This window comes from Toxotes jaculatrix, chromosome 23 (assembly GCF_017976425.1).
Source record: "Toxotes jaculatrix isolate fToxJac2 chromosome 23, fToxJac2.pri, whole genome shotgun sequence".
NCBI lineage: Eukaryota > Metazoa > Chordata > Actinopteri > Toxotidae > Toxotes > Toxotes jaculatrix.
Window position 1 is genome coordinate 186853 of NC_054416.1, and position 21342 is coordinate 208194.

Consider the following 21342-nt stretch of genomic DNA (forward strand, 5'->3'; position numbering starts at 1 on the left):
AATAATCAATCAATAATTATTCAGAACAGCCCACTGAGAGTAAGTCTTATATTACTGGATTCTAATTATATTATAGTTTAATTTTGAGTGTTTCAGTGCTGTGTGGTTGTAGTGACAGTTTTGTGTGTGTGTGTTCATGTCAGGCAGCAGTAGAATAAATGTGTGTATTTAATGCATCTTCAGCCTTCAGCAGCCAATCAGAAAACCAGCCACTCATGAGTCATCAGTTACCAGAGCAGAATGTTGTTGGTGAGCAGCAGAGTGAAGGAGCAGGGGTCAGAGGTCACAGTGACTCTGGTCTGAGGGTCACCTCAGGTTAGGGAAACCAGGCCACCCTCCTGGATCCAGACCTGAGAGGGGAGCTCACCTGTGAGGGTCAGGTGACCAAGCCGTGGCTCATGGAGCCTGATCAGACACAGAGTTACCACCCTGTGGACCCCACCTGCAGGGGGGGCTCTGTGGACATGGACTGTGTCCTCTGTGGTGAGGGAGGTGGAGCAGGACCGATCAGACCTGAGTCTGGATTAGCAGGAGACAGTGGATGGATGGGTTGTGTTACCATGACAACGGAGACAAGTCAGAGTCGAATAACTGAAGATTTAATAACATGAAAATGAAAAGAAGATTTTATTTTGAAAAACTTTAAACAGTTTGACTCAGTTTGTCCTGTGAACAACAAATGAAGGCTCCACCTGGATGAAGACACCTGATCTGTGATCTGTCCCTGTCACTGAAGGACAGGAGTCAATCAGCACCTGAGGGAGGACTGACTGCTGCCACCACCTGCAGCTTCAGGTGAGTCGGAGTCATGTGACCTGTCAGCTGTTCTCAGGACTGGACCTCTGATCTGATCTGTGATCTGTGATCTGGATTTGACCTGATCACAGGTGAACATCAGGTGTGACTGCAGCAGACATCAGTCCGTGTCCAAGTGCAGACACGTAAGCTGCAGAGGACGAGTCGTCCTGGTCATGAAGTCTCTGTCTCCTCGACTGAACGTCCTCATCTCTGAAACACACAAACATCAACACGGGCTCAGACTGAACTCAGGCTCAGTTTCAGTCTCAGTGTCCAACTGAGACATTTCAAACGTGTCTTCAGACACAGTCATGATGCAGCTGGTGGTTCTGTAGCTAAGATGCTCACACCTGTAACAGGTGAGCTCAGCTGCAGCAGGTAAACGTGCTGAGGCTGAAAACAGGTTTACACACTGACTGTGTCTCTGACCACAGACACACAACCGACAACCAGTGTGTGTGTGTGAGTGTGTGTGTGTGTGTGTGTGAGTGTGTGCCTGTGTGTGTGTGTGTGTGTGTGACTGTGTGTGTGCCTGTGAGTGTGTGTGTGTGTGTGTGTGTTACCGTCTGGTCTCCAGTTGTTGTGTTTCCTGCAGGTGAGAGAGAGCGAGCGACACACAACATCACTGCTGCAAACACACAACAGGAAGTGGAGCAGAGAGTTGTCAGAGTCGGCGTCACACACCTGAGAGACAGGGACAGAGACAGGTACAGAGACAGGTACAGGACACATCAGGCGTATCTGATTGGTCGACAGTCAGCTGATTAAAACGGGCGGTGTTACTGACCAGGCTCCGGCCCCGGGGGTAAACTCTGATGTGACCTTTGACCCTGAGGGCTCTCTGAAGCCCCTCCCACTGAGAACCAGCCAATCCCAGCAGAGGACGAACCAGATCATCTGAGAACCAGACGTGAGCCTCACCTGTCCCATCGTCCATCACCAACCTGATCAACACACACAGTAACACACAGGTTAACACGTTACCTCTGCTAACATGCTAATGCTGCTAACATCCCAGCTGCAGTGATGTCACCGCGGCGTCCACTTCGTATGTGTCCCTGATCAGAGACGAGTCCTGGACAAACCTGCTGAGTCTGTGAGCTGATGTGGTCTCAGCTCAGACCTGCACCTGGTGTTAATGACACCAACACCTCCACCTGCTGGACTGAAGCTGAACTACAACCTGCACTGGACCAGCTCACTGACACCAGATCAGAGGGAGGACAAGAGTCTTACTTTGCTTTGGACTGAAAGACGGACGAGGACGAAGGACACCCAGAACTGGAACAAGACTGGAGAGAGAGAGAGAGAGAGAGGGAGAGAACGAGGGAGAGAGAGGGGGAGAGGGGGAGAGGGTTCAGACAGGTGTCTGTAAACTGATGGACATGTGGGTCTCTAAGGTCATAGTCCACAGTCTCTGTTTGACCAATCAGCATCCTGCTCACAGTCCCATCAGCTCACTGATGTGTACCTGTGTGTACAGTGTGTGTGTACAGTGTGTATAGAGTGTGTGTACCTGTGTGTGTACAGTGTGTGTACAGTGTGTGTGCAGTGTGTGTACAGTGTGTGTACAGTGTGTGTGTACCTGTGTGTACAGACTCCCACACAGTGAGCAGCTCCACTGCAGCTGCACGAACAGGAAACACACCACGTGACCTTTGACCCGACCCACAGGGGACCTCTGCTCCCTGCTCAGAGCCCACAGACCCAGATGCATCATGGGAGCCGGAGGAGGTCGAGCAGAGCTAACAGGAAAATAACCGATCAATAAATCAATAAATCAATAAATCAACAAACAGTGAATGAAGAATCAGACTTCAGTTACCTGCTCTGTGCCAGAGACACCACAGAGACGGAGCTGACAGGTGAGTCACTGCAGTACACACCTCCTGACCTGAAACACACACAGAGACACAGGTACACACAGGTGAACACAGAGACTCGTCCTCTGAGGACTGAGGTGAAACTCGTCCTTCTTGTTCTTGTTCCTCTCACAGACTCTGACTGTTACAGTCCAGACCAGAGAAACAAGGACCTGATCTCTGAGATGATTCTGGTTCAGTTCAGATCAGATCACAGACCCAAACTGTTCCCTCCTCAGTGAGAGTTGCAGAGATTATTGAACAGAATCACATGTGACGTCTGTGTAACACGTGTGTTAAACACACAGTCAGTGTTTGTGTGTGTGTGTGATGAAGCTTCTGTGAACTTTTATGTTTGAGTGAAAACATCAGGACGAGAACGAGTGTGTGTGTGTGTGTGTGTGTGTGTGTGTTACCTGGACAGCCTCCTCTGGAAAGCAGACAGCAGCAGTGTGTTGCCTGGCAACAGGCCAGGTGGGTAGGGGGTGTGGCTTAGGTCCAGATAGACCTGGAGACTTCTCCCACTTTGGTCACACACGGTGAGACGCACACCTGACAGGTGTTTATGACAACATCTTATTTAGAGAGAATCCAACACTGATGTTTCCACCTGTCTCCACAGGTGTGAGTGTGTGTGTGTTCGTACCTGTGTGTGTGTGTCCAGAGTCAGTCGTCCTGTTGTTCACACTGATCCTGTCAGACACCAAACCCTGAAAACACACCAGCTCTGAGCTACACACACACACACACACACACACAAACACACACACACACACAGTATTGATCATGTATTGATTATCAGGATGTACTGATCAAACAGAGTAAGTGTGTTGGACAGTGTTTACCTGCTGTCCAGGACGTCAGAGACAGACAGGACTGTGGGCGAGAGAGCCTGAGGACACAGAGAGAGAGAGAGAGAGAGAGAGAGAGGGTGTTTCATCTCACGATGTGTTAAACTGTGTGTGTGTGTCTGTGGTGTGTGTGTGTGTGTGTGTGTGTGTGTGTGTGTTACCTGTCTGAAGGTGTGCAGCAGCAGTGGGCGTGTCAGAGTGTGGAACCTCCAATCAGATTGGACTTGTAGGGCGGAGTCTGTGTGCAGCTCCACCTCGCTCCACCCAGAAACACCACAGCCAATCAAAACACTGGGATCCTGACAGACAGAGACCAGGGCTCAGGGTCAAATGGTGCGACAGGAATCAGCTGATTCATGGTGACAGAGGTTAAACCTCCAATCAGCTGAACACACAGAGAAGCCACAGCTCTGTCATGTGACACAGGTGAGTTTACCTGAGTGTTCGCAGCTGTGAGTCTGTACAAACATCCAGGCTGGAGGAGAGGGAACCATCGAGCTGACACACCTGAGAACACCAGGACCACCTGCACACACACACACACACACGCACGCACACGCACACGCACACGCACACACACACACACACACACACACACACAGGTAACACAGTGATCACAGGTGCATCATGGGATCTGACACCCACACAGGTGTGTTTCTCACCTTCTCCTCTTTCTCCTTCTCTATCTCTCTGTCTGTCATTGGTCCGTTCTTCGGGTCCCGCCCCCAGCTGACCACTGGACCAATCACAGCAGCTCTGATAGAGAAGTGCAGAGTCAGCCCCACCTCCGCCCCTGTGTTCCTCCAGGACACGCCCTCCTTCTGCTCCACCCTCAACACCACGGAAACACAGGGCCAGGAACCGACGCCCACTGGGCCTGTCGTCATAGCAACAGAGGAGGCAGAGTGGGAGGAGCTTGCTTCTCTTCTTCTCCTCTTCCTCCCTGCAGTCTGACCTCCCTCTGTCTTTTCTGTCTGTTTCCTGTCTGTGATATCACCTCCTGACTCCACCCCTCTCTGTCGCAGGTGTGTTGCCATGGCAACAGACGGACTCAGGATGTGGAGGTGGTCCAGAGAAAATTGCAGGTAAACTCTGTCAGACACACACACACACACAAACACACAAACACGTTTTAATATTTTAATGTGTGTGTGTGTGTGTGTGTGTGTGTGTGTGTGTGTGTGTGTGTGTGTGTGTGTGTGCGTGTGTGTGTACCTGCAGTGTTTGTGTGTGATGAACTCATCCTGGTCCAGGTGTTGGTAGGAGGGGAAATCTGATTGGAGGAATCTCTCTGTTACCATGGTGAACTGCTGGACACACACCAGACAACCTGCAACACACACACACGCACACACAGACACACACTCAACCTGCAGTCTGTGACCTTTCACCTTCAGAGGCCTGTTGGTTGGTTAGAATCTGGTTTTCATTATGTCAGAGTGTGTGTGTGTGCGTGTGTGTCTGTGTGCTGTACCTATCCAGGCGGTGTTGAAGGCCGCCCTCTGACCTCCCTCCTCTTCCTCGCTGGTTTCCGTGACGACGCAGGACACAGCTGCTGCACCGTCTCTGAGCTGCAGAGTGTGTTTGTGTTCAGACGTCTGAGATGGAAGCTCCAACACTCCGACCAGCAGCAGGGGGCGCCGTCTGTCAGAGAGGGAGTGACAGCAAGGTCCCGTTTAACCAGTATAACCAGTATATGAAGGTGGAACACCTGCTTTATTAATCCAGTACACCTGTTCAGTCTGATACACCTGCTGAGTCATGATGTCTGAACTTTTATTGTTGCTGTTGTTTGTGTGTAGGTCAGAGGTCAGAGGTCAGAGTTTACCTCAGTGTCTCTCCGGTCCGGGGGTCAGAGCTCAGAGTCCTGCAGGACCAGGACAGTGCTGCGTTAATCTGAGAGCTGGTCAGACTGGATCCACCAGGAGGCAGCAGAGAGCTCAGACAGACTGAGGACCAGCAGGTGGACTGTAGGGACTGACTGAGCTCTGAGAGACTGAGGTACTGAGGCACTGAGGGGTCCACACTGTACTGTAGAGACAGAGACACAGACACAGAGTGTCCACACTGTACTGTAGAGACAGAGAGACACAGAGACACTGAGGGGTCCACACTGTACTGTAGAGACAGAGACACAGAAGGTCCACACTGTACTGTAGAGACAGAGACACTGAGGGTCCACACTGTACTGTAGAGACAGAGACACAGACACAGAGTGTCCACACTGTACTGTAGAGACAGAGACACAGAAGGTCCACACTGTACTGTAGAGACAGAGACACTGAGGGTCCACACTGTACTGTAGAGACAGAGACACAGACACAGAGTGTCCACACTGTACTGTAGAGACAGAGAGACACTGAGTGTCCACACTGTACTGCAGAGACAGAGACATGGTACTACTGTTAAACAAAGTGAGAGGTGTCTCTACCTGAGCCAGAGGACAGGTGTGAGGCTCGTCCAGCATCTCTGAGTAGATGTCTCTCCTTCCTCCTGTCCCTCGTCTCCACACAAACTCCATCAGCCTCCAGGACAAAACACACACACACTGTCGCATCACCACACTGGGAACTAGACTGGAGACAGAGAGACAGATGGACAGAGACATGGACAGAGAGAGAGACAGACTGGTCTAAATCTCCTTGTGTCTCTCAGATCAGCATCCCAGTCTGTAGCTGACTCAGTAGAGATCTTCATCTCGTCGCTGACGGCCTGTGAAACCTGAGGAATGTGTCCTCACCTGTGTGAGAGCCGTGAGCTCAGGTGACACGCCCACAGGTACTCGGACACACCCGTGTTTTTCTCCAACAGTAACCGTGGTAACGCTCCATCGCTCGGACAGGCGGAGTCAGGCGGAGACAGCCCCACTCTGCTGAAGCCGGTGACCCTCAGGCTGGAGCGCAGACAGGTGCAGAGCATGCTGGGAGGAAAGTCGGGACAGGGCCGGTACAGGAAGTGGACGTGGTGGAGCTGCAGGAAGCACATTCAAAACAACTTTATTAACAACAGAACATTTGACATGAATTAGCTGTTTGGATCTGATCATGAATCAGCGCTTCCCTCCTGGACCCTCCCCCCTCCTCCCTCTGTTTGTTCTGTTGTATGATGGGTGCTCTGACGTGTCCGTGACACTCGGAGGAGGCGGCAGGTGGATTTGGTTTGACAGAGACAGGTGGTTTCCAGTCTCTATGCTAAGCTAAGCTTCACAGACTGTGCTGCTTCCTGTTTATAACATGATGTAACATCAACTGGGTCAATCACAGAGCAGCAGCGATCACACCTGGGCTGCAGTGAAAGGACAAGGAAGCATCCAGGTGGCAACCATGACAGGTGCAGGCTGAGGAAAGATGCTTCACTGCTTCCTTCCTCGTCTCCTTCGGCAGATGACACACTGGAGCTTCCTTTACCAGAGGAAAGGAGACCCCATCCCACAGTTCAAACACCTCCTCATGAATCTTTCCTTGACCTCATGACCTTGTGACCTCAGGACGAGGTGAAGTCATGGACGGACATGTTGACTGTGACTCACCTCCACACGGTCTCCTGCTCTCAGTCTCCTCCTCAGACTCGGCTGATAGACCAGGCACAGACCCACCTTCCTGTCAATCATGTACAGCCCCGCCCCCTCACTCACCACCTCAGTCACTGTACCCTATCAGAGGAAAGGGGCGGGACTTACCACACTGGTATTTAAACAGGTAAAACAAACAATAAGCAATGTTCTAACAGCCAATCAGAGTTCAGTATCCTCTGTGTCCTACCTGGTAACTGATGACTCTGGACCACTTCATCCTCACACCTGATTGGACAACATCAGTCTCAGGCTCCGCCTCCTCACAGCCGTTATTGTCAGCATGTGACATCACTGAGGGGGGCGTGTCTGACTGAGGCTCAGTGTGTGTGTCGTCCACAGGTGTGTGTGTCGGTGTGTAGTCTGTGTGTATTTCAGACTGGTCGGTCACACACAGGATGTTGTTTCCTCTCCAGCCTCGTAGGACGCACACACGCAGCTCCGTCACACACACACTCTGACCAACACACACACACTGAGACCACCACAACCGGCTGCTGTCCTGCAGACAGGTGAGAGACAGGTGAGACAGGCAGGTGAGAGACAGGTGAGACAGACAGGTGGAAGACAAGTGAGACAGACAGCTGAGACCAGTGTTGGGTCTCCTCATGTTCATTTCCCATTTGAACTGATTGATTTTCAGCCTGAGTCTCTGGTCAGTGATTTATTTTCATTATTGATCAGCTGATTATTTTCTCACTGAATCGATTTGATGATTTCAGCAACTGTGACAGGAAACGTCTGAAAACAGCAGGTTTGATGTCTCAGCCGATTAATCGATTAACAAACTAGTCGACCAATCAATTAACTGACTAATCATTTAAACTCTAGTCTGCACTCTGCCTCCCCACCAATGACCTGAGAGTCCAGACTCAGGGTAAACACGTCTCATGGACCAGTTCTGTCCCAGTCTGACAGTGTGAGTGGATCTCACTGGGTGGAGGGACAGGTCACAGGATCTCATCCATCAGAAAGCTGCTCTGGGACGTGGTTCAGTTCTTATCTCTACATGAGGACACTTCACTCGTAACCAGACAGAGTCTGAGCCTGAAAGACAGGACGTGTCAGACAGTTGTCCTACCTTTACAAGGACAGGTAGCATGTGTTTGTCCTCTGTTAGTGTGAAGCAGAAGAAGGTTGTTCCTGCTACGACCAGCAGAGGGCAAACTGAGCCCACCTGCCCACAGACAGACAGCCGCTGTCCTCTGACCCTGAGACACAGAGACAGAGTCAGAGACAGAGACAGATCCACAGCATAAAGACTCACATTTGTGACCTCAAAGCTGCTGAGGTCAGAGGTCAGCTAACTCACCTATTGTGCAGTAAACCTGCAGCCTCTCTGACTCCCACTGCTCTAAGCCCCTCCCCTCCTCCAACAGCAGCCAATCCCTGCTCAGGACCGGGACACAGCAGCACAGGAGAACCAGTCAGCTCCATGAAGCCGCCGGCCTCATCCTGCCCCGAGGCATTGTGGGGGATGTAGTTCCAGTGAGGGAGGAAAACAGGGCGATTCAGCCACTGAGGAGAGGGAGACAGGCACTGCAGAGAGACAGACAGGTGTAGCTGCAGGTGATGGACAGGTCTATGTTCAGTCCTCTGACACATGTGAAGACAACATGAAGTTTATGTTCAGAGATAAATGAGACATGGAGCGCTGCGCTGACAGGAAGCAGATTAGTCAGGAGTGTGTGTGTGTGTGGTCCCTGTTTCACCTGGAGCTGATGAAAACCCCACTCAGACCCTGAACGCACCACGCTGCAGGTGTCACTCAGACCCTGAACGCACCACGCTGCACCTGATATCCACCTTCAGACTCACCTCACACCTGATGCTCCCGCTGCTGTCCATCAGTCTCCACTCTCCGCCCCGCCCCTCTCTCAGACAGCCAATCAGCAGCAGGTTGACCCGAGGCAGAGCTTTGTTACCTGGCAGAGAGAGCTCCGCCTCCCTCGCCCACACTCGATGCTGATTGGTGCTCCAGGACAGATGACTGACACAGGCCAGGTGCTGTCGGGAGACCAGCTCAGAGACAGACATGGGTCTGGAGACAGAGTCAGGAGAGAGGTCAGAGGTCAAACTCAAACAGATTCTGTCTGTAACAACAACTGGACTGTTAGAATGCAGATCACTTCCCTGAGCTCCACAGAGAGAAGGGAGACAGGCAGACATAGAGACAGACAGCAGTGAGACAGGCAGCAGGGAGACGGGCTGCAGTGACCTGCAGTCGTACCTGTAGCTGACAGGTAAAGTGTGTGTGGCAGCCATGTTCTCCTGTAGCGTCTTCACCACACACACGCTCAGAGACACACACACATCAGACACAGCTCCTCCTGAAACACAACAACAACAACAACATCAGTAAACATCTGGAATAATGAGGCAAACACACAAGTTTCATCATCACTCGTCTAACCACACAGCCACAGATATTCACCTGTCTGCAGGTATCATCTGCTGCAGCTCAACACTGGAAGCTGAGTGGACAACTGACCTGTCAATAACTCGTCAGCAGCAGGAGGGGCGGGGCCTGTGAGCACCGGACACACGTGCTGTGTGATGAAGACGAACATCTTCTTTAACCAGGAGACCTCCTGCAGGAAGAGAGGTAACCTGTTTATTCAACTGAGGCTCAAACGTCTGACAGCGCTGACTGTCAGTGAACACAACACAATAACAACAAACAAAAACCAAACAAACATGGTCATGAACCGGCTCAGCTCACTCTGAGTGTGTTCACGTCAGAGAGGCTGAGATTATAAACAACATGAACAAAGGCTGATAAAGGGTTAATATGACGTCACATCAGGTGACATCCAGGTGAGATCCAACCAGGTGAAAAAACCACTAGAGATAATTAACAGTGAATAAAGATAAATTCAGACTGTTTCTGAAGCTCAGTCTGATCATTAATGATCAGATTAAATATTGATCAGTGGATCAGTTTTCTAATAAAAACATCAGATGATTTAGTTTTTACTTCCTGTTACTAAAACCATCCACTCATCTATAACACGATCTGATGCTGTTTATTATTCAGCACTTTATCGTAAACTCTTTTGTCCCTGTCAGGATCCTGTACGAATGACGGCTCTGGTTTTCCAGTGATCTGATTGGTCAGTAGTTTGATCTGATCAGCAGCATCCGTTACCATGGTGACCCTGAGAACTCAGAGTTAAACCTGAAGTTATCTGTCTAACCACAGATCCTGGTTCAGGACTCTGCTGCAGTGAGTGTGTACTGACTGCTTCGCTCTGGGCCTCGAACTGATCCAGGAACAGCTGCTCTGAGTCCATCTCCACAGTCCGCGGCGCCTCAGGAGCCTCAGCGCTGAGCTGGATTCAGTTTTATCACCAGTTAAAGATAAAAAGCGTCTTCAGTCGTCCATGTTGTCAACAGACCGAACGCGCTCAAACAGCTTCCTGCTGCGCTACGGTGCTCGGAGAGGGTCAAATCAGTCTCCGACTGAAGCGAGAAACCGTGTTTGAAGAGTAAAAACTCCTGAGTTTATAATGTTAAACTGTGTCAGTAACTGGACCATAGGATCCACAGTGAGACCGATTCAACAGCACAGTATAATGGTTAAATCTGATGTCTGACAGTAAAAGTATAGAGTTTTGCTCTTTGTCTCTATCCCTGTTGTCATCAATTTAAAATATAATACAGCTTAATAAGGGTCACTGCTGATGATTTCATTATTGATTTATCTTTTCTTTCTATTTCTTGATTAATTTCATACATATTATTAAAGAAATAAAAAGTTACATTTTCAGTAGCTCAGAGCCGAGGGTGAGACATCCAGTTTATACTGACAGAGAAAAGCTGAAAATCACAGAGGTAGAAACCACATTTATTCAGTAACTGAAACGATCAGCTGATCATCAACATGTTTTCAGATTCATTCTGTGTTGATCGACTGACTGATTAACTGTCGCAATGTAGGACTAACACTATTCTACAGGCACAGAAATACAACTGCAGCTGTATTTATACAATATCTTCATCGCTCTTGCTGCTGTCGCCCCTCCTCACGGATTGGCCGATTTATTTAACATACACCAATTCCGACCAATCAGACGCAGGACTACAAACTAGCCCCACCCTGTTGTGAGTGTGGAACTCCCGCCCAGCTGGCGTTCCCGAGTGGGCGGGGGCTTATGAACAACGAGCTTTGACTTGCGGTCCCATGACCCAATCACAAACGATTATTAAGCCGAGCCCCACCCAACTCGGCCCTCGTTGTTCCCGCCCCTGAACTGAGCTAACCAACGGGGGCGTCGCTGGGGGGCGGGGTCGGATTAGAACTCGACCCAGTTTGAAAGTGAACCGACGGCTCCAGTCTCTGCTTCAGCTTCCAAACAACAACAAGAACCCAAGATCCAAACCGTCAGAACCGGTTCGAAGTCTGCCTCAGTCTGTAGCCGGCCCTCCTGACGAGTGAGTACCGCGGTTCATCGTGTAACTGCTGGATTCTGGTTAGATTTAATTAGCTGTAACTGACAGTGAGCTGGCTTTGATTTGCCGGTCGGGTTGTTTCTGACGTGCAGGAGATAAAAGGTCCGTGAATCAGGCTGGAAAAGGGAATAAAATGGCCGCTTTGCTGTCCAGAGAGTAGCGGTGGTGAGAGTTGTCCGTATCTCTGAGTGTTTACAGTGCGCACTCCTGGAACTCTTCAAAATGTGTTGTTGTGAAGACGAAACGCCCATTTTAGAGCATGAATGTCGGGAAATAGCCTTGTCCCGTCCATACAACGTTGACCTATCCTGAGCATAGCCGGAGCCCTTCGTTGAAAATGCGTAGCTGTTGTGCTGACTCCATATTTCCATTGCAGACGCGGCCGTTTGGTGAAAACACGGCGCAGCTGTTAAAGATAAAATTTGCTAATTAACAGAAAGTCTCGTCTTGTTGTTTCTAACGTCCCTGCTGCTAAAATGTCCTTTTCTTTGCCTCCTAGCCGGTTAGCCTGCTGCTAGCGGAGGGGGATGGGGCGGCTAGCTCTGCAGAGGGCGGGAAGCAAATGGTGGCCCATTGTTCTGTCGGAGCTAGCCTGTTAGCTCGGCTAGGCTAACTGCAGCAGCCATAGATCTCCATAGAAAACACGGCTAGCTTTAGTTTTCGTTCATCTCTGCTGCTCGTAGACTTCCAGTCACAGGCAGAGTGGAGGACCCGGTCTCCGGCGGGATGTCCCAGCACTGTACCGCACAGAGAGAGGGTCATCCCCGCGTCGGCGGCCTCCGAACTCCCCGGCTGAGAAAATGGATCCCAGTCTGTTCTTTGTTATTCCCAGTCTGCACAGTTAGACTGCTGATGGGCCGCAGTCTGTTAGACTGAGCAATGATGGACGAGTCTGATGAGACATGGACCAAGTTCTTCTCCTTTATGTTCAGATGTCAGTTTTAATTAAACACATTAAAACATTTCACAAGGTTAAATTTTAGACTGCAGGACTCTGACCCAGATAAAGGTTTAATGTTGCTGAGACAAACTGTTTGAGTTTTCTGTTCATGTTTTTCTGTCCAGTCAGTGGATGAGCTGCAACCAGCAGTTACCCTCACTGTTATCATCAGTTATCTCCCTGTTTATCCAGTGTTCTCAGCTTGTTTCAGATTGTTTCATCTACAAAATATAAAAACAGATCATCGGGTCCTGTTTTTCTCATTTTCCTAATTGTGAGGATTTGTTGTGTGATGCTGCTCTGAGTGTTTTGGCCTTTGATCTGCTGGTTGGACACAACAACAACATCTGAAGACATCACAGGGGGGTTAGGAAATAGAGGAGGACGTGTTACTATTTTCATTTTGTCGACCAGATACTTAAAAAGTAATCAACAGATAATAATAATTGTTAGTTGCAGACCTGAGCTGTTTGATTCATTCTGTCAGTGGATGATGTCTGTCCATTCTCTCTGTCTGTCCTCAGTCTGTTCACTGTACATTGTTCAGTTCTGTTGAGCCCTAAAATATACTTTGACTTGTCTTTTGAATAAATGTTTGGTCAAAATATCGACCATGGTTTTCAAATAAACAATGAAAATTCAGAGCCACAAATCAACTAATTAACTGGTTATATCAGAACTAAATATGATACCCTCTTTGTTTTTGTCCGTCTCTCTCTGCGTCCTCTTTCGTCTTCTTCTTTGTCTTTTTCAGGCCGTCAGTATGATGCGTAAAGACGTCAACAAGCCGAAGGGGAAGACGTCGGCGTATGCCTTCTTCGTCCAGACGTGTCGAGAGGAACACCGGAAGAAAAACCCAGAGCAGTCGGTCAACTTCGCCGAGTTCTCCAAGAAATGCTCTGAGAGATGGAAGGTAGGAGACAGAGACAGGTGGATGGACAGACATGTTGTCAGTCTGACCAGACTGATGCTGCATCATCATCAAAGTGACAGACCAATGAAAATCAGACTGTGGGTAAACAGACTCCCTGATGATGTTTAGACTGTCAGACACAGGCTGTAGTTACTGGTGTCTTGTTGAACAGTGTCAGACTGATGGTCTGTCCACCCAAGACAGACAGGAGCTCGGTGTGACTGGTTTTAAGATTTACTCGCCTGTATACATTAAGCCACGCCCACCCACGTTGGGACACAGCTGGAGGCGTCACTGTGAGATCACTGGTGTGAAGTATTCAGGTTATGTGATAGATGAGTAACAGAATTTTAAATCACACATCACAGGATTTAGATTTAGAAAGTTTATTTACAATATTGTTCCTCAGACAAACTGAGTTTCTGTGGCATCGTGTTAACAAACCAACATGTTATCATAAAGCTGCTCGAAGTCAAACATCCAAACAATAACAACTGATGAACAGGAAGTTGTAATGATGACGCCACACTATAGAACTGGTGTGTGTGTTTGTGAATAACCAGAGTGAATTGGTTCACAGTGGTAGAAGCTCCAGTCTGACTTGTACAGTGAGTGAGCTCTCAGTGAGTTTAACCTTCCTCCTGATGAAGATGTTCTCTGATCAGTCTGTGCTCAGTGGTGTTACAGTGACAGCTCAGGTCATGGGTCAGTATCAGTTCATGTTGGTGTCAGCAGAGGGCGCCGAGCTCAGTGTGATGCTGTGGCTCCTGCTGTCACTGAGCTCAGCAGCAGGTTTTCAGGATGAATCAGAGGAGAAGCTGCTCAGGTCTCTGTAGTTACAGTGATTAATCAGCTCTGCACCTCTGACACATCATCGTCTCCTTTAGTCTGAAGTTTAATTCAACTCAATGCAACAGAGTTTAACTGAAACATCTCAGTGATGAAGCTGCATCAGAGACAGTGGAGAAGCAGAGAGAGGCTGAGACTCAGAGGACGTCCTCTGTATGATCCACTCTGATTCAGTGAAGGACGCAGACTTTATATTTAATATGTGGTTTAACTAATGAACATGTGACAGTGTCATGCAGATGTTCATGTTCCATGTTCAGATGTGCGAAGACTGTTACACAGAACCATGATCCATGATGTGGACTGTCTCACATCTGTTAGACCGTCATACCCTGTATGTTCCTGTTCACCAGTGTTCTGGTTTAAGGTCAGATCAAGGACTGATGTGCTGCAGACTCAGGATCTGTCCTTCTCACTGGGACTAGTTTCTGTTTAACAGCTTCAGTTTATGGTTTGACAGATTGTCCCTCCAGCTGTTCAGACCTCAGCCTGATCTCAGATCAGTCAGAGATGAAGTCAGTGAAGGTCAGAGGTTGTCTCTCGTCAGCATCATGTCAGCTGGTCTCTGTGGTTTCAGGCTCTGTCTCCCAGTGATAAGAAGTGTTTCGAGGACATGGCCAAAGCCGACAAGGTGCGTTACAACAGGGAGATGAGAGACTACGTCCCACCCAAGGGCTTCGGAAAGAGGGGCCGCAAGAGGAAAGACCCCAACGCACCCAAAAGACCCCCGTAAGTCTCAGACACACAAAGACACTGATGTAGTCTCACAGTCTGGTTTCTGTCTGTAAAAAAACTGTCTCTGTAACACAGTGAAGTCTACAGTCTGACCTGAACTGTTTCTATAGACTGTGAACCTGCTCAGCTCATTCAGCTGTGAGACACTAATGTTAAACGCTAATGTTTGGTCACCACAGCAGACCATGGTTCCAGCTAACGCTAATGCTAGCTAACATCATCAGCTTTTACTGTGTTTCCCTGTCTTCACCAAGTCTGTGGACTCACTGTTCCAGATGTTTCCTTCAGGCATGTGATACAGTGTGGAGACTTTAGAATGACTTTATGTGTGAGTTCACACAGACTCATGTACTGTGGCAGAGATGATGGGATTCAGCCTGAATCTGTCCTGTCCTGTCTGTCCCTGCAGGTCTGCGTTCTTCGTGTTCTGCAGTGAGTACCGTCCCAGTGTGAAGCAGCAGTATCCTGGTCTGTCCATAGGAGACTGTGCCAAGAAACTGGGAGAGATGTGGAGCAAACTGTCCCAGTCTGAGAAACAACCGTACGAAGAGAAGGCTCAGAAGCTACGAGAGAAATACGACCGGGTGAGACAGAGAGACAGACAGACGGACTGACTGACTGACTGGTGTTAAACCAGGAGACAGGTGTGTTCACTGTCACTCAGCTGCAGGTAGGTGTCCATGGACAGCAGGAGACATGTGCTGCACAGACAGACAGACAGACAGGGCTCATGATGGACTCTGATCCACATCAGGAGGAAAATCCAGACTGAGCTGATCACACTGAGAACCACAGACTGTCTGTTGTCCTGCTGTAGGATAATCTGTTTCCCTCTGTCTGTCAGGACATGGTGGCGTACCGCGGCGGTGGAACCTACGCCAGGAACCCTGGGTCCTCAGCTCAGGGAGGAGAGGAGGAGGAAGACGACGAGGGGGAGGAGGAAGACGAGGAGGACGACGACGACGAGTAGAGACAACGAGCTGCAGCTGGATGAGAGAGAGAGAGAGAGAGAAAGGTGTGTGTGTGTGTGTGTGTGTGTTTTTCAGAGGTCAGACTGTTTTTAAACAGGTTAAAGTGAAGGGAGGGGTCAGAGGAGACAGGGGGCGGAGCCTCACAGCAGGTGAATGTCAGATATGCTGCAGCTGTCGGCAGAGAAGAAGAAGAAGAGGAGGGACAGGTGAGGATGAAGGTGAGCTCAGCTTTACATCAGTTCAGCCAATCAGGTTTAGTTATTTCCTGTCTCCATGGTAACAGGGAGTGTTGGTCAGCAGGTTGGTCTCTGACGTGGCTCAGATGTCACAGTGACAGGAAGCTGCGTCTCTTTGTTTTATAACGAACAGGAAGTGAAGCAACTGAACAAGCTCAGTTGCTTCACCTGTTCACAGACGCCGTCAGGACTCAGGGACCCACAGAGGTTAGAGATAACCTCCAAGTCCCAGGTCAGTCCAGTTTCCTGGACAGGTCAGGACAAGCATGAATTTCGCCCTGAGCTGACTAGAAACATTCACCTGTCCCATAATGCATTGCTGAATCTCTTCAGACTGGGCCAGCTGCTCTGACCAAACCTCTGAAAACAGCAGATTAATGAACAGACATTTGTTAGTGAACATGTTCACAGTCTTTGGTCTGTCAGACAGATCAGCTGATCTGTCCAATCAGGAGGCTGATCAGTAATGACGTGTGAGTCGCTGGTCTCACCTGTTTGATTCAGATCAGGTGTATGTGGACACATGGAGCTGCTGTGGATCAGGTCATGTGGTTTAGCAGTGACTCAGTTGGAGGTTTGAGCTTTGTGTTGGATCCAGGTCTGAGTCTCACCTGGACCATCAGGTCACCTGCACACTGACACTGTAATGAGGTCACATGACCAGATGCGTTCAAACCTTGTCAGTTTGTTGAGTCATGTGACTGATGATGTCATTCACAGGTATTCTGACAGACAGGTAGAAAGAGAGAGAGACAGGTCACTCTGAAACACACACACACAGGACCAGTGTGTGTGCGTGTGTGTGTGTGTGTTGGTCATCAGATGTTAGAGGATAGTAGAGTAAACTCCTGCTCACTGTTACCATGGTTACTCCTGCACCCTCCTCACACCCTCCACCCCCCCTGTGTGTTACCATGGAAACCCCGGCCCCTCCCCCTGCTCCTCCTCCTCATGTTGTTTTTTATTTTCTTTGTTGGAGCTGATTCGTTTTGTTCACAGTAGAAACATCAACTTTTCTAATAAAACGACACCTGAGGGAAAAACGTCTGACTGGTCCTTTGAGTCCTTTAAGTCCTCTGAGTCCTTTAGGTCCTCTGAGTCCTCGTCCTGCGGTGTCTCACCCTCCTGATTTTGGACCTGTGTCTCCATGTGTTTACAGACCATCTGTTCAGACTGTGACAGAGGCTGAAGAGTTTTCTGACTCAGCTGTTTCTCTGTGAAACTGTGGACGACACTGATCCTGATTGATCTGCATTGATTATAGATTTTAAACTGTTACACAGCTGTCTCACATCAGAGACCTTCCTCTGAGGGTAAATGTCTCCCTCCAAGTCTTCATGTCCCACAGGACAGACCTGCCAGGAGTTCTAGGTTCTCAGTTCGTCCTCCCTGAGCTGTCCCTCAGTCTCTGTGGAAAGTCACTTGATCATGAAATGTAGCTGGTTCATTTTCCTGCTGCCTGGTTTGATGAGGAAACTCAGAGACTGTCAGAGACTCGTGGATCTAACTGGTCCAACATGTCCTCAGGTAGTCAGATCAGGTCCTGTGACTCAGTTCACCTGTTCACCCTCTGATGTCTGTGAGGTTCAGTCAAACCTCTGCAGATCAGCCCCACTTACCTGAGCTTCCTCATTCAGGTTTAGGAGTCTTCCTGGATCCCTGATCACCTGATAGGCTCCTCGTCTCTGACTTCCTGTGTTTGTCTGTTAAACGTCTCCTTCATCGTTTTTACAACATGATGAACAAAAGCATCTGTTCACTGAATAAATGTAAAGACAGTTATAAACCACGAGCTGCAGAGGCAGTTCAGCTGAAGCAGATATCAACATCTGGCACACACCTGTCTGAGGTGTCAGTTACAGAGGCTCAGTGATGGAAACAGTCGATCCACGAGGAGAGTGACTCATCAAATGATCCCTGTGTGATGTAATGAAACAAAGCAGATGTTGGGACACCTCCCACATCTGTAATCTTCACTGTGACCTGATGTGAGCTGAGACACAAGCACCGAGTTTTACTTTGATTCATTCAGTTTTAGAAATGCTTTTATTCTGAAAGGTCTCAGAATTTCACTGGAACGTTCTGTTTCCTTTGGTTCCATCTGGAACCAGATTAACTCCAGGGACAGAACTGTCCTGTGTCCTGTTGTCCTCTGCTGTGGATGTCTTCTCAGAGTTCATCTCTCGTTCTGTGATTGAGTCGTTGAAACGTCATCACCTTTTAAAGTCACAGTGAACTTCATGCTGTGGCTGATGACGCGTCGCTCGTCCTCTGGTTCCCATCAGTCCTTTCTCTGATCACTTGTTGGTCATATCATGTTTCCTTCCTTTTTTCTTTGTTCCCGTTTTTATCATTTTACCATTAAAGTTTATTTTGAATATTGAGAGTCGGGACGGTGCGTCCAAGTTCAGACTCAGCTGAGACTGGGGGACGGTAAAGATCCACGTCCACAGAATCTGCCGGGGTCAGTTTAGAGCGTGTGAATGGTGGACTGAGCTGAGACACAGACCCGGCTGGGACTGACTGTGGGTTTGGACGTTCTGAAGTCCTGGAGCTTGAGTCTCTGTGATTGAAACCAGACTGAGACCTGGATCCTCTGTGGTCAGTCTGAGGTTCTTACGGTGCAGCTCCGGTCAGGAGGACTTCAGGGTGTCAGAGACCACTCAGCTCAGAGTCTCTGGATCCTTCAGTCCTCTGGTTCTGATGTCTGAGACAGAAGAATCTGTGGTCCTCAGTCCAGCACGGTGGCTCTAGGTCTCTCTGAGCTTTGGAGACCAGAGACAGTCGACAGAATTCAGACTGTGTCAAAACTGTAGGTTTAAGTTCTCACTGCTGCTGAGACTCACGTCCACAAACTAACTCTCAGGACAGGACGTGGAACCAGGCTGGTCTCTGGTCCTGAAGGCAGCACGTACCAGTGTAAACCTGGTACAGATCCAGGTCCAAAAAGAAAGAAGGCCCAGTCCTCTTCATGTCAGGGTGCAGAGCTGTGTGAGCGCCTCCAGCTGGACTCAGTATCACTGATCTCAGTCCTGATCCAGCTCCCACTCCCCCTCTCCACCACTGATGGGTTCTTCACAGAACCTGACCCATCGTCTGTCGTCTCAGGGTGGATCTGGAACCACAGACTCTACAGCAGAGAAATTAAAGGAACCATCAGTTGGTTCTCACTAACTCTAACCTGCTGATCATCAGCTGATCCTGATCATGGTTCTCAGGTGAAACTGAAACAGCTCATGTTCTTATGGAGTCTGACTCAGAGGAAAAGGCTGTGAAACATTATCAATGATTAAAAATTAGAACTAAAACAAATAATCAGGATGTTTGAACAGAACAATATTAAAAATATTTATTTAATCCTCCAGTTTTTGAAAATAGAATCAATCAGACCTGCGTGGTTCATTTTTTTCTCCATTTTACTGACCTCTGACCCTCTGTGACCTCTGACCTCCTGTTGCAGGTGTGTCTGTGCTGATGGACTGTTTCTGCTGACAAAGACATTTACTCTGTAACTGTCTGCCTCAGAGTTAAATCTATATTTTAATATATGAAATCACTTCATCATATCTCAGACTTTGTTCCTGTTTGTTCACTGTGCACCTGCTCAGGCTTTTATTGTGAAGAGTTGCAGCCTGCCAGAGACTTCCTGTTGAAATCAAAGGTAAACTTTTCTTGGTGCATCAGAGGACGAGGCGGGAAAATCCTGGATTGAACCGTTAGTGGGTTCAGACAGAAACATTTAACTGGAGTTTGCACAGTGGATGAAGATGGTGGAGGTGTGTGATCGTCCTGTACGACACACAAACTGCACCAAACTCCGTTAAAAAAAACAGTATTTAGACCAAACGCACACACAGGTGTTGTTTCCCAGGGTTAATCTGTGGACCAGATCAGAGTCAGACCCAGTTCACATGGACCTGATGGACTACACGCTCCTGTCACACTCAATCTGCTGAGATTAATGATCTGATTAATACTCTAATCAATACTCTGACTTCTGATCAGTGTTCAGCTGCCACCAACACTTCTTGGTGTTTTTTCACATTAAAAGCCCTCTGAGAGAAAACTGAAGACTTTTAGTGTGAAAATTCTGGAGGAAGTCTCGTTCTTTTTCCTGGACTGAAACGTGAAGACTCTGCTGTGGAAATAAACATGAGACTGGATTAGTCAGGACAACAGGTGGGGACAGGTGTTACCGGGGGAACAGGAAGTCTTTAATCAGTGTGTGAGGCCTTCAGGGACTCATCGGAATAAAGTGTAAAAACTGGTTCTAAAGAATGAAGACGTTTGTGGTTCAAAGCTGAGAAACAACAGGAAGTGATGTCACAGCTGAGTTTGTCTCACTGTTGGATAGCGGCGTAATCCACTTCCTGTTGTGTGTCTGTCTGACCCCTCCCCCCTCGATCCTGTCATTAACTGAGTCCTTAATGATGGAGGACCAGAGTCTCAATCACACCTGTCACAGGTTCACCTGAGGGTCAGTGACATGAAAGAACAGGACCTCCAAACACAAGGTCAGAGGTCAGTGACTGACTGTCTGTCTGTCTCGTCTGCAGGCAGAGGGACAAACCCAGACACAGTTCGTCCTCATCCTCTGTGGAATAAAAGAATCTGTGTCACATGTTCAGAGCTGATGTGAGTTTGTTCAGTTTGATCGATCTGCTGGTCAGTCTTTGATTATTGATTCACTTCTGATCAGTATTGATTAGTGAGAGTGGAGTCAGTCAGCACTGTGTGTGTGTGTGTGTACTTGTACAGCTGTCTTTGTGAGGACCAAACTCGGCACAGTCCTTACAGAGTGAGGACATTTTAGTCGGTCCTCACTGTCGGAACCTAAATATAATTTTAGTTCATTAATATTTGGACAGTAATTTAAGTTCATATGTCAAATGGTGATTTATGTTTATGCTCATAAAAAAAAGTCAGTAAATATTCACAGTTTATATTTAGAGCAAATAATAAGTTAATAGTTTGAGTCACTGCACTTAAAAATGTGTGGATGATTTAAAATGTTTAAATATTTATTCTATGTTACTTTTGTAATATTTGGGGAGTATGTTTTGGCTTTCTAATAATTGTGTATACCTTTAATACATAATGATCTGGGGGCGGTGGTTACCTGGGCAGACATTCAGTCAGGTAAACATGGGGTGGAGCCACACAG

General features: G+C 48.5%; 3 protein-coding genes across 5 annotated transcripts in view; 2 read left to right on the plus strand and 1 right to left on the minus strand.

Annotated features, from left to right (window-relative positions):
* Positions 1–3426, plus strand: part of atp1b2a (ATPase Na+/K+ transporting subunit beta 2a) — a 26054-nt gene extending 22628 nt beyond the window's left edge. Inside the window, exon 9 of the mRNA XM_041031007.1 lies at positions 3391–3426. The gene's annotated coding sequence lies outside the window, so the exon portion shown is untranslated. The remainder of the gene's footprint in view (positions 1–3390) is intronic.
* On the minus strand, positions 567–10496 carry ctc1 (CTS telomere maintenance complex component 1). 3 transcript variants are annotated; one of them, XM_041030989.1, is made up of 25 exons: positions 10325–10496; positions 9574–9670; positions 9313–9412; positions 8901–9123; positions 8395–8621; positions 8164–8293; positions 7273–7584; positions 7041–7163; positions 6252–6481; positions 5943–6087; positions 5340–5542; positions 4986–5155; positions 4727–4841; positions 4171–4603; positions 3948–4043; positions 3673–3810; positions 3506–3552; positions 3307–3392; positions 3077–3212; positions 2624–2692; positions 2384–2543; positions 2035–2090; positions 1586–1742; positions 1362–1482; positions 567–1008 (listed from the first exon to the last, which is right to left on the minus strand). In XM_041030989.1, exons 1-25 carry the CDS (start codon positions 10373–10375, stop codon positions 917–919), a joined length of 3717 nt encoding a protein of 1238 aa, XP_040886923.1. In that variant the 5' UTR covers positions 10376–10496; the 3' UTR covers positions 567–916. The 3 variants fall into 3 exon arrangements, with proteins under 3 accessions (XP_040886923.1, XP_040886924.1, XP_040886922.1); XM_041030990.1 differs by having other exon boundaries at positions 3948–4037; positions 4174–4603; positions 9574–9673; XM_041030988.1 differs by having other exon boundaries at positions 9574–9673.
* An 866-nt stretch (positions 10497–11362) lies between these two features.
* On the plus strand, positions 11363–17221 carry LOC121176895 (high mobility group protein B2-like). The gene is made up of 5 exons (XM_041031025.1): positions 11363–11516; positions 13229–13387; positions 14814–14965; positions 15381–15555; positions 15816–17221. The coding sequence occupies exons 2-5, from the start codon at positions 13238–13240 to the stop codon at positions 15939–15941; spliced, it is 603 nt and encodes a 200-aa protein (XP_040886959.1). The 5' UTR covers positions 11363–11516; positions 13229–13237; the 3' UTR covers positions 15942–17221.
* The last annotated feature ends 4121 nt before the right edge of the window (positions 17222–21342 follow it).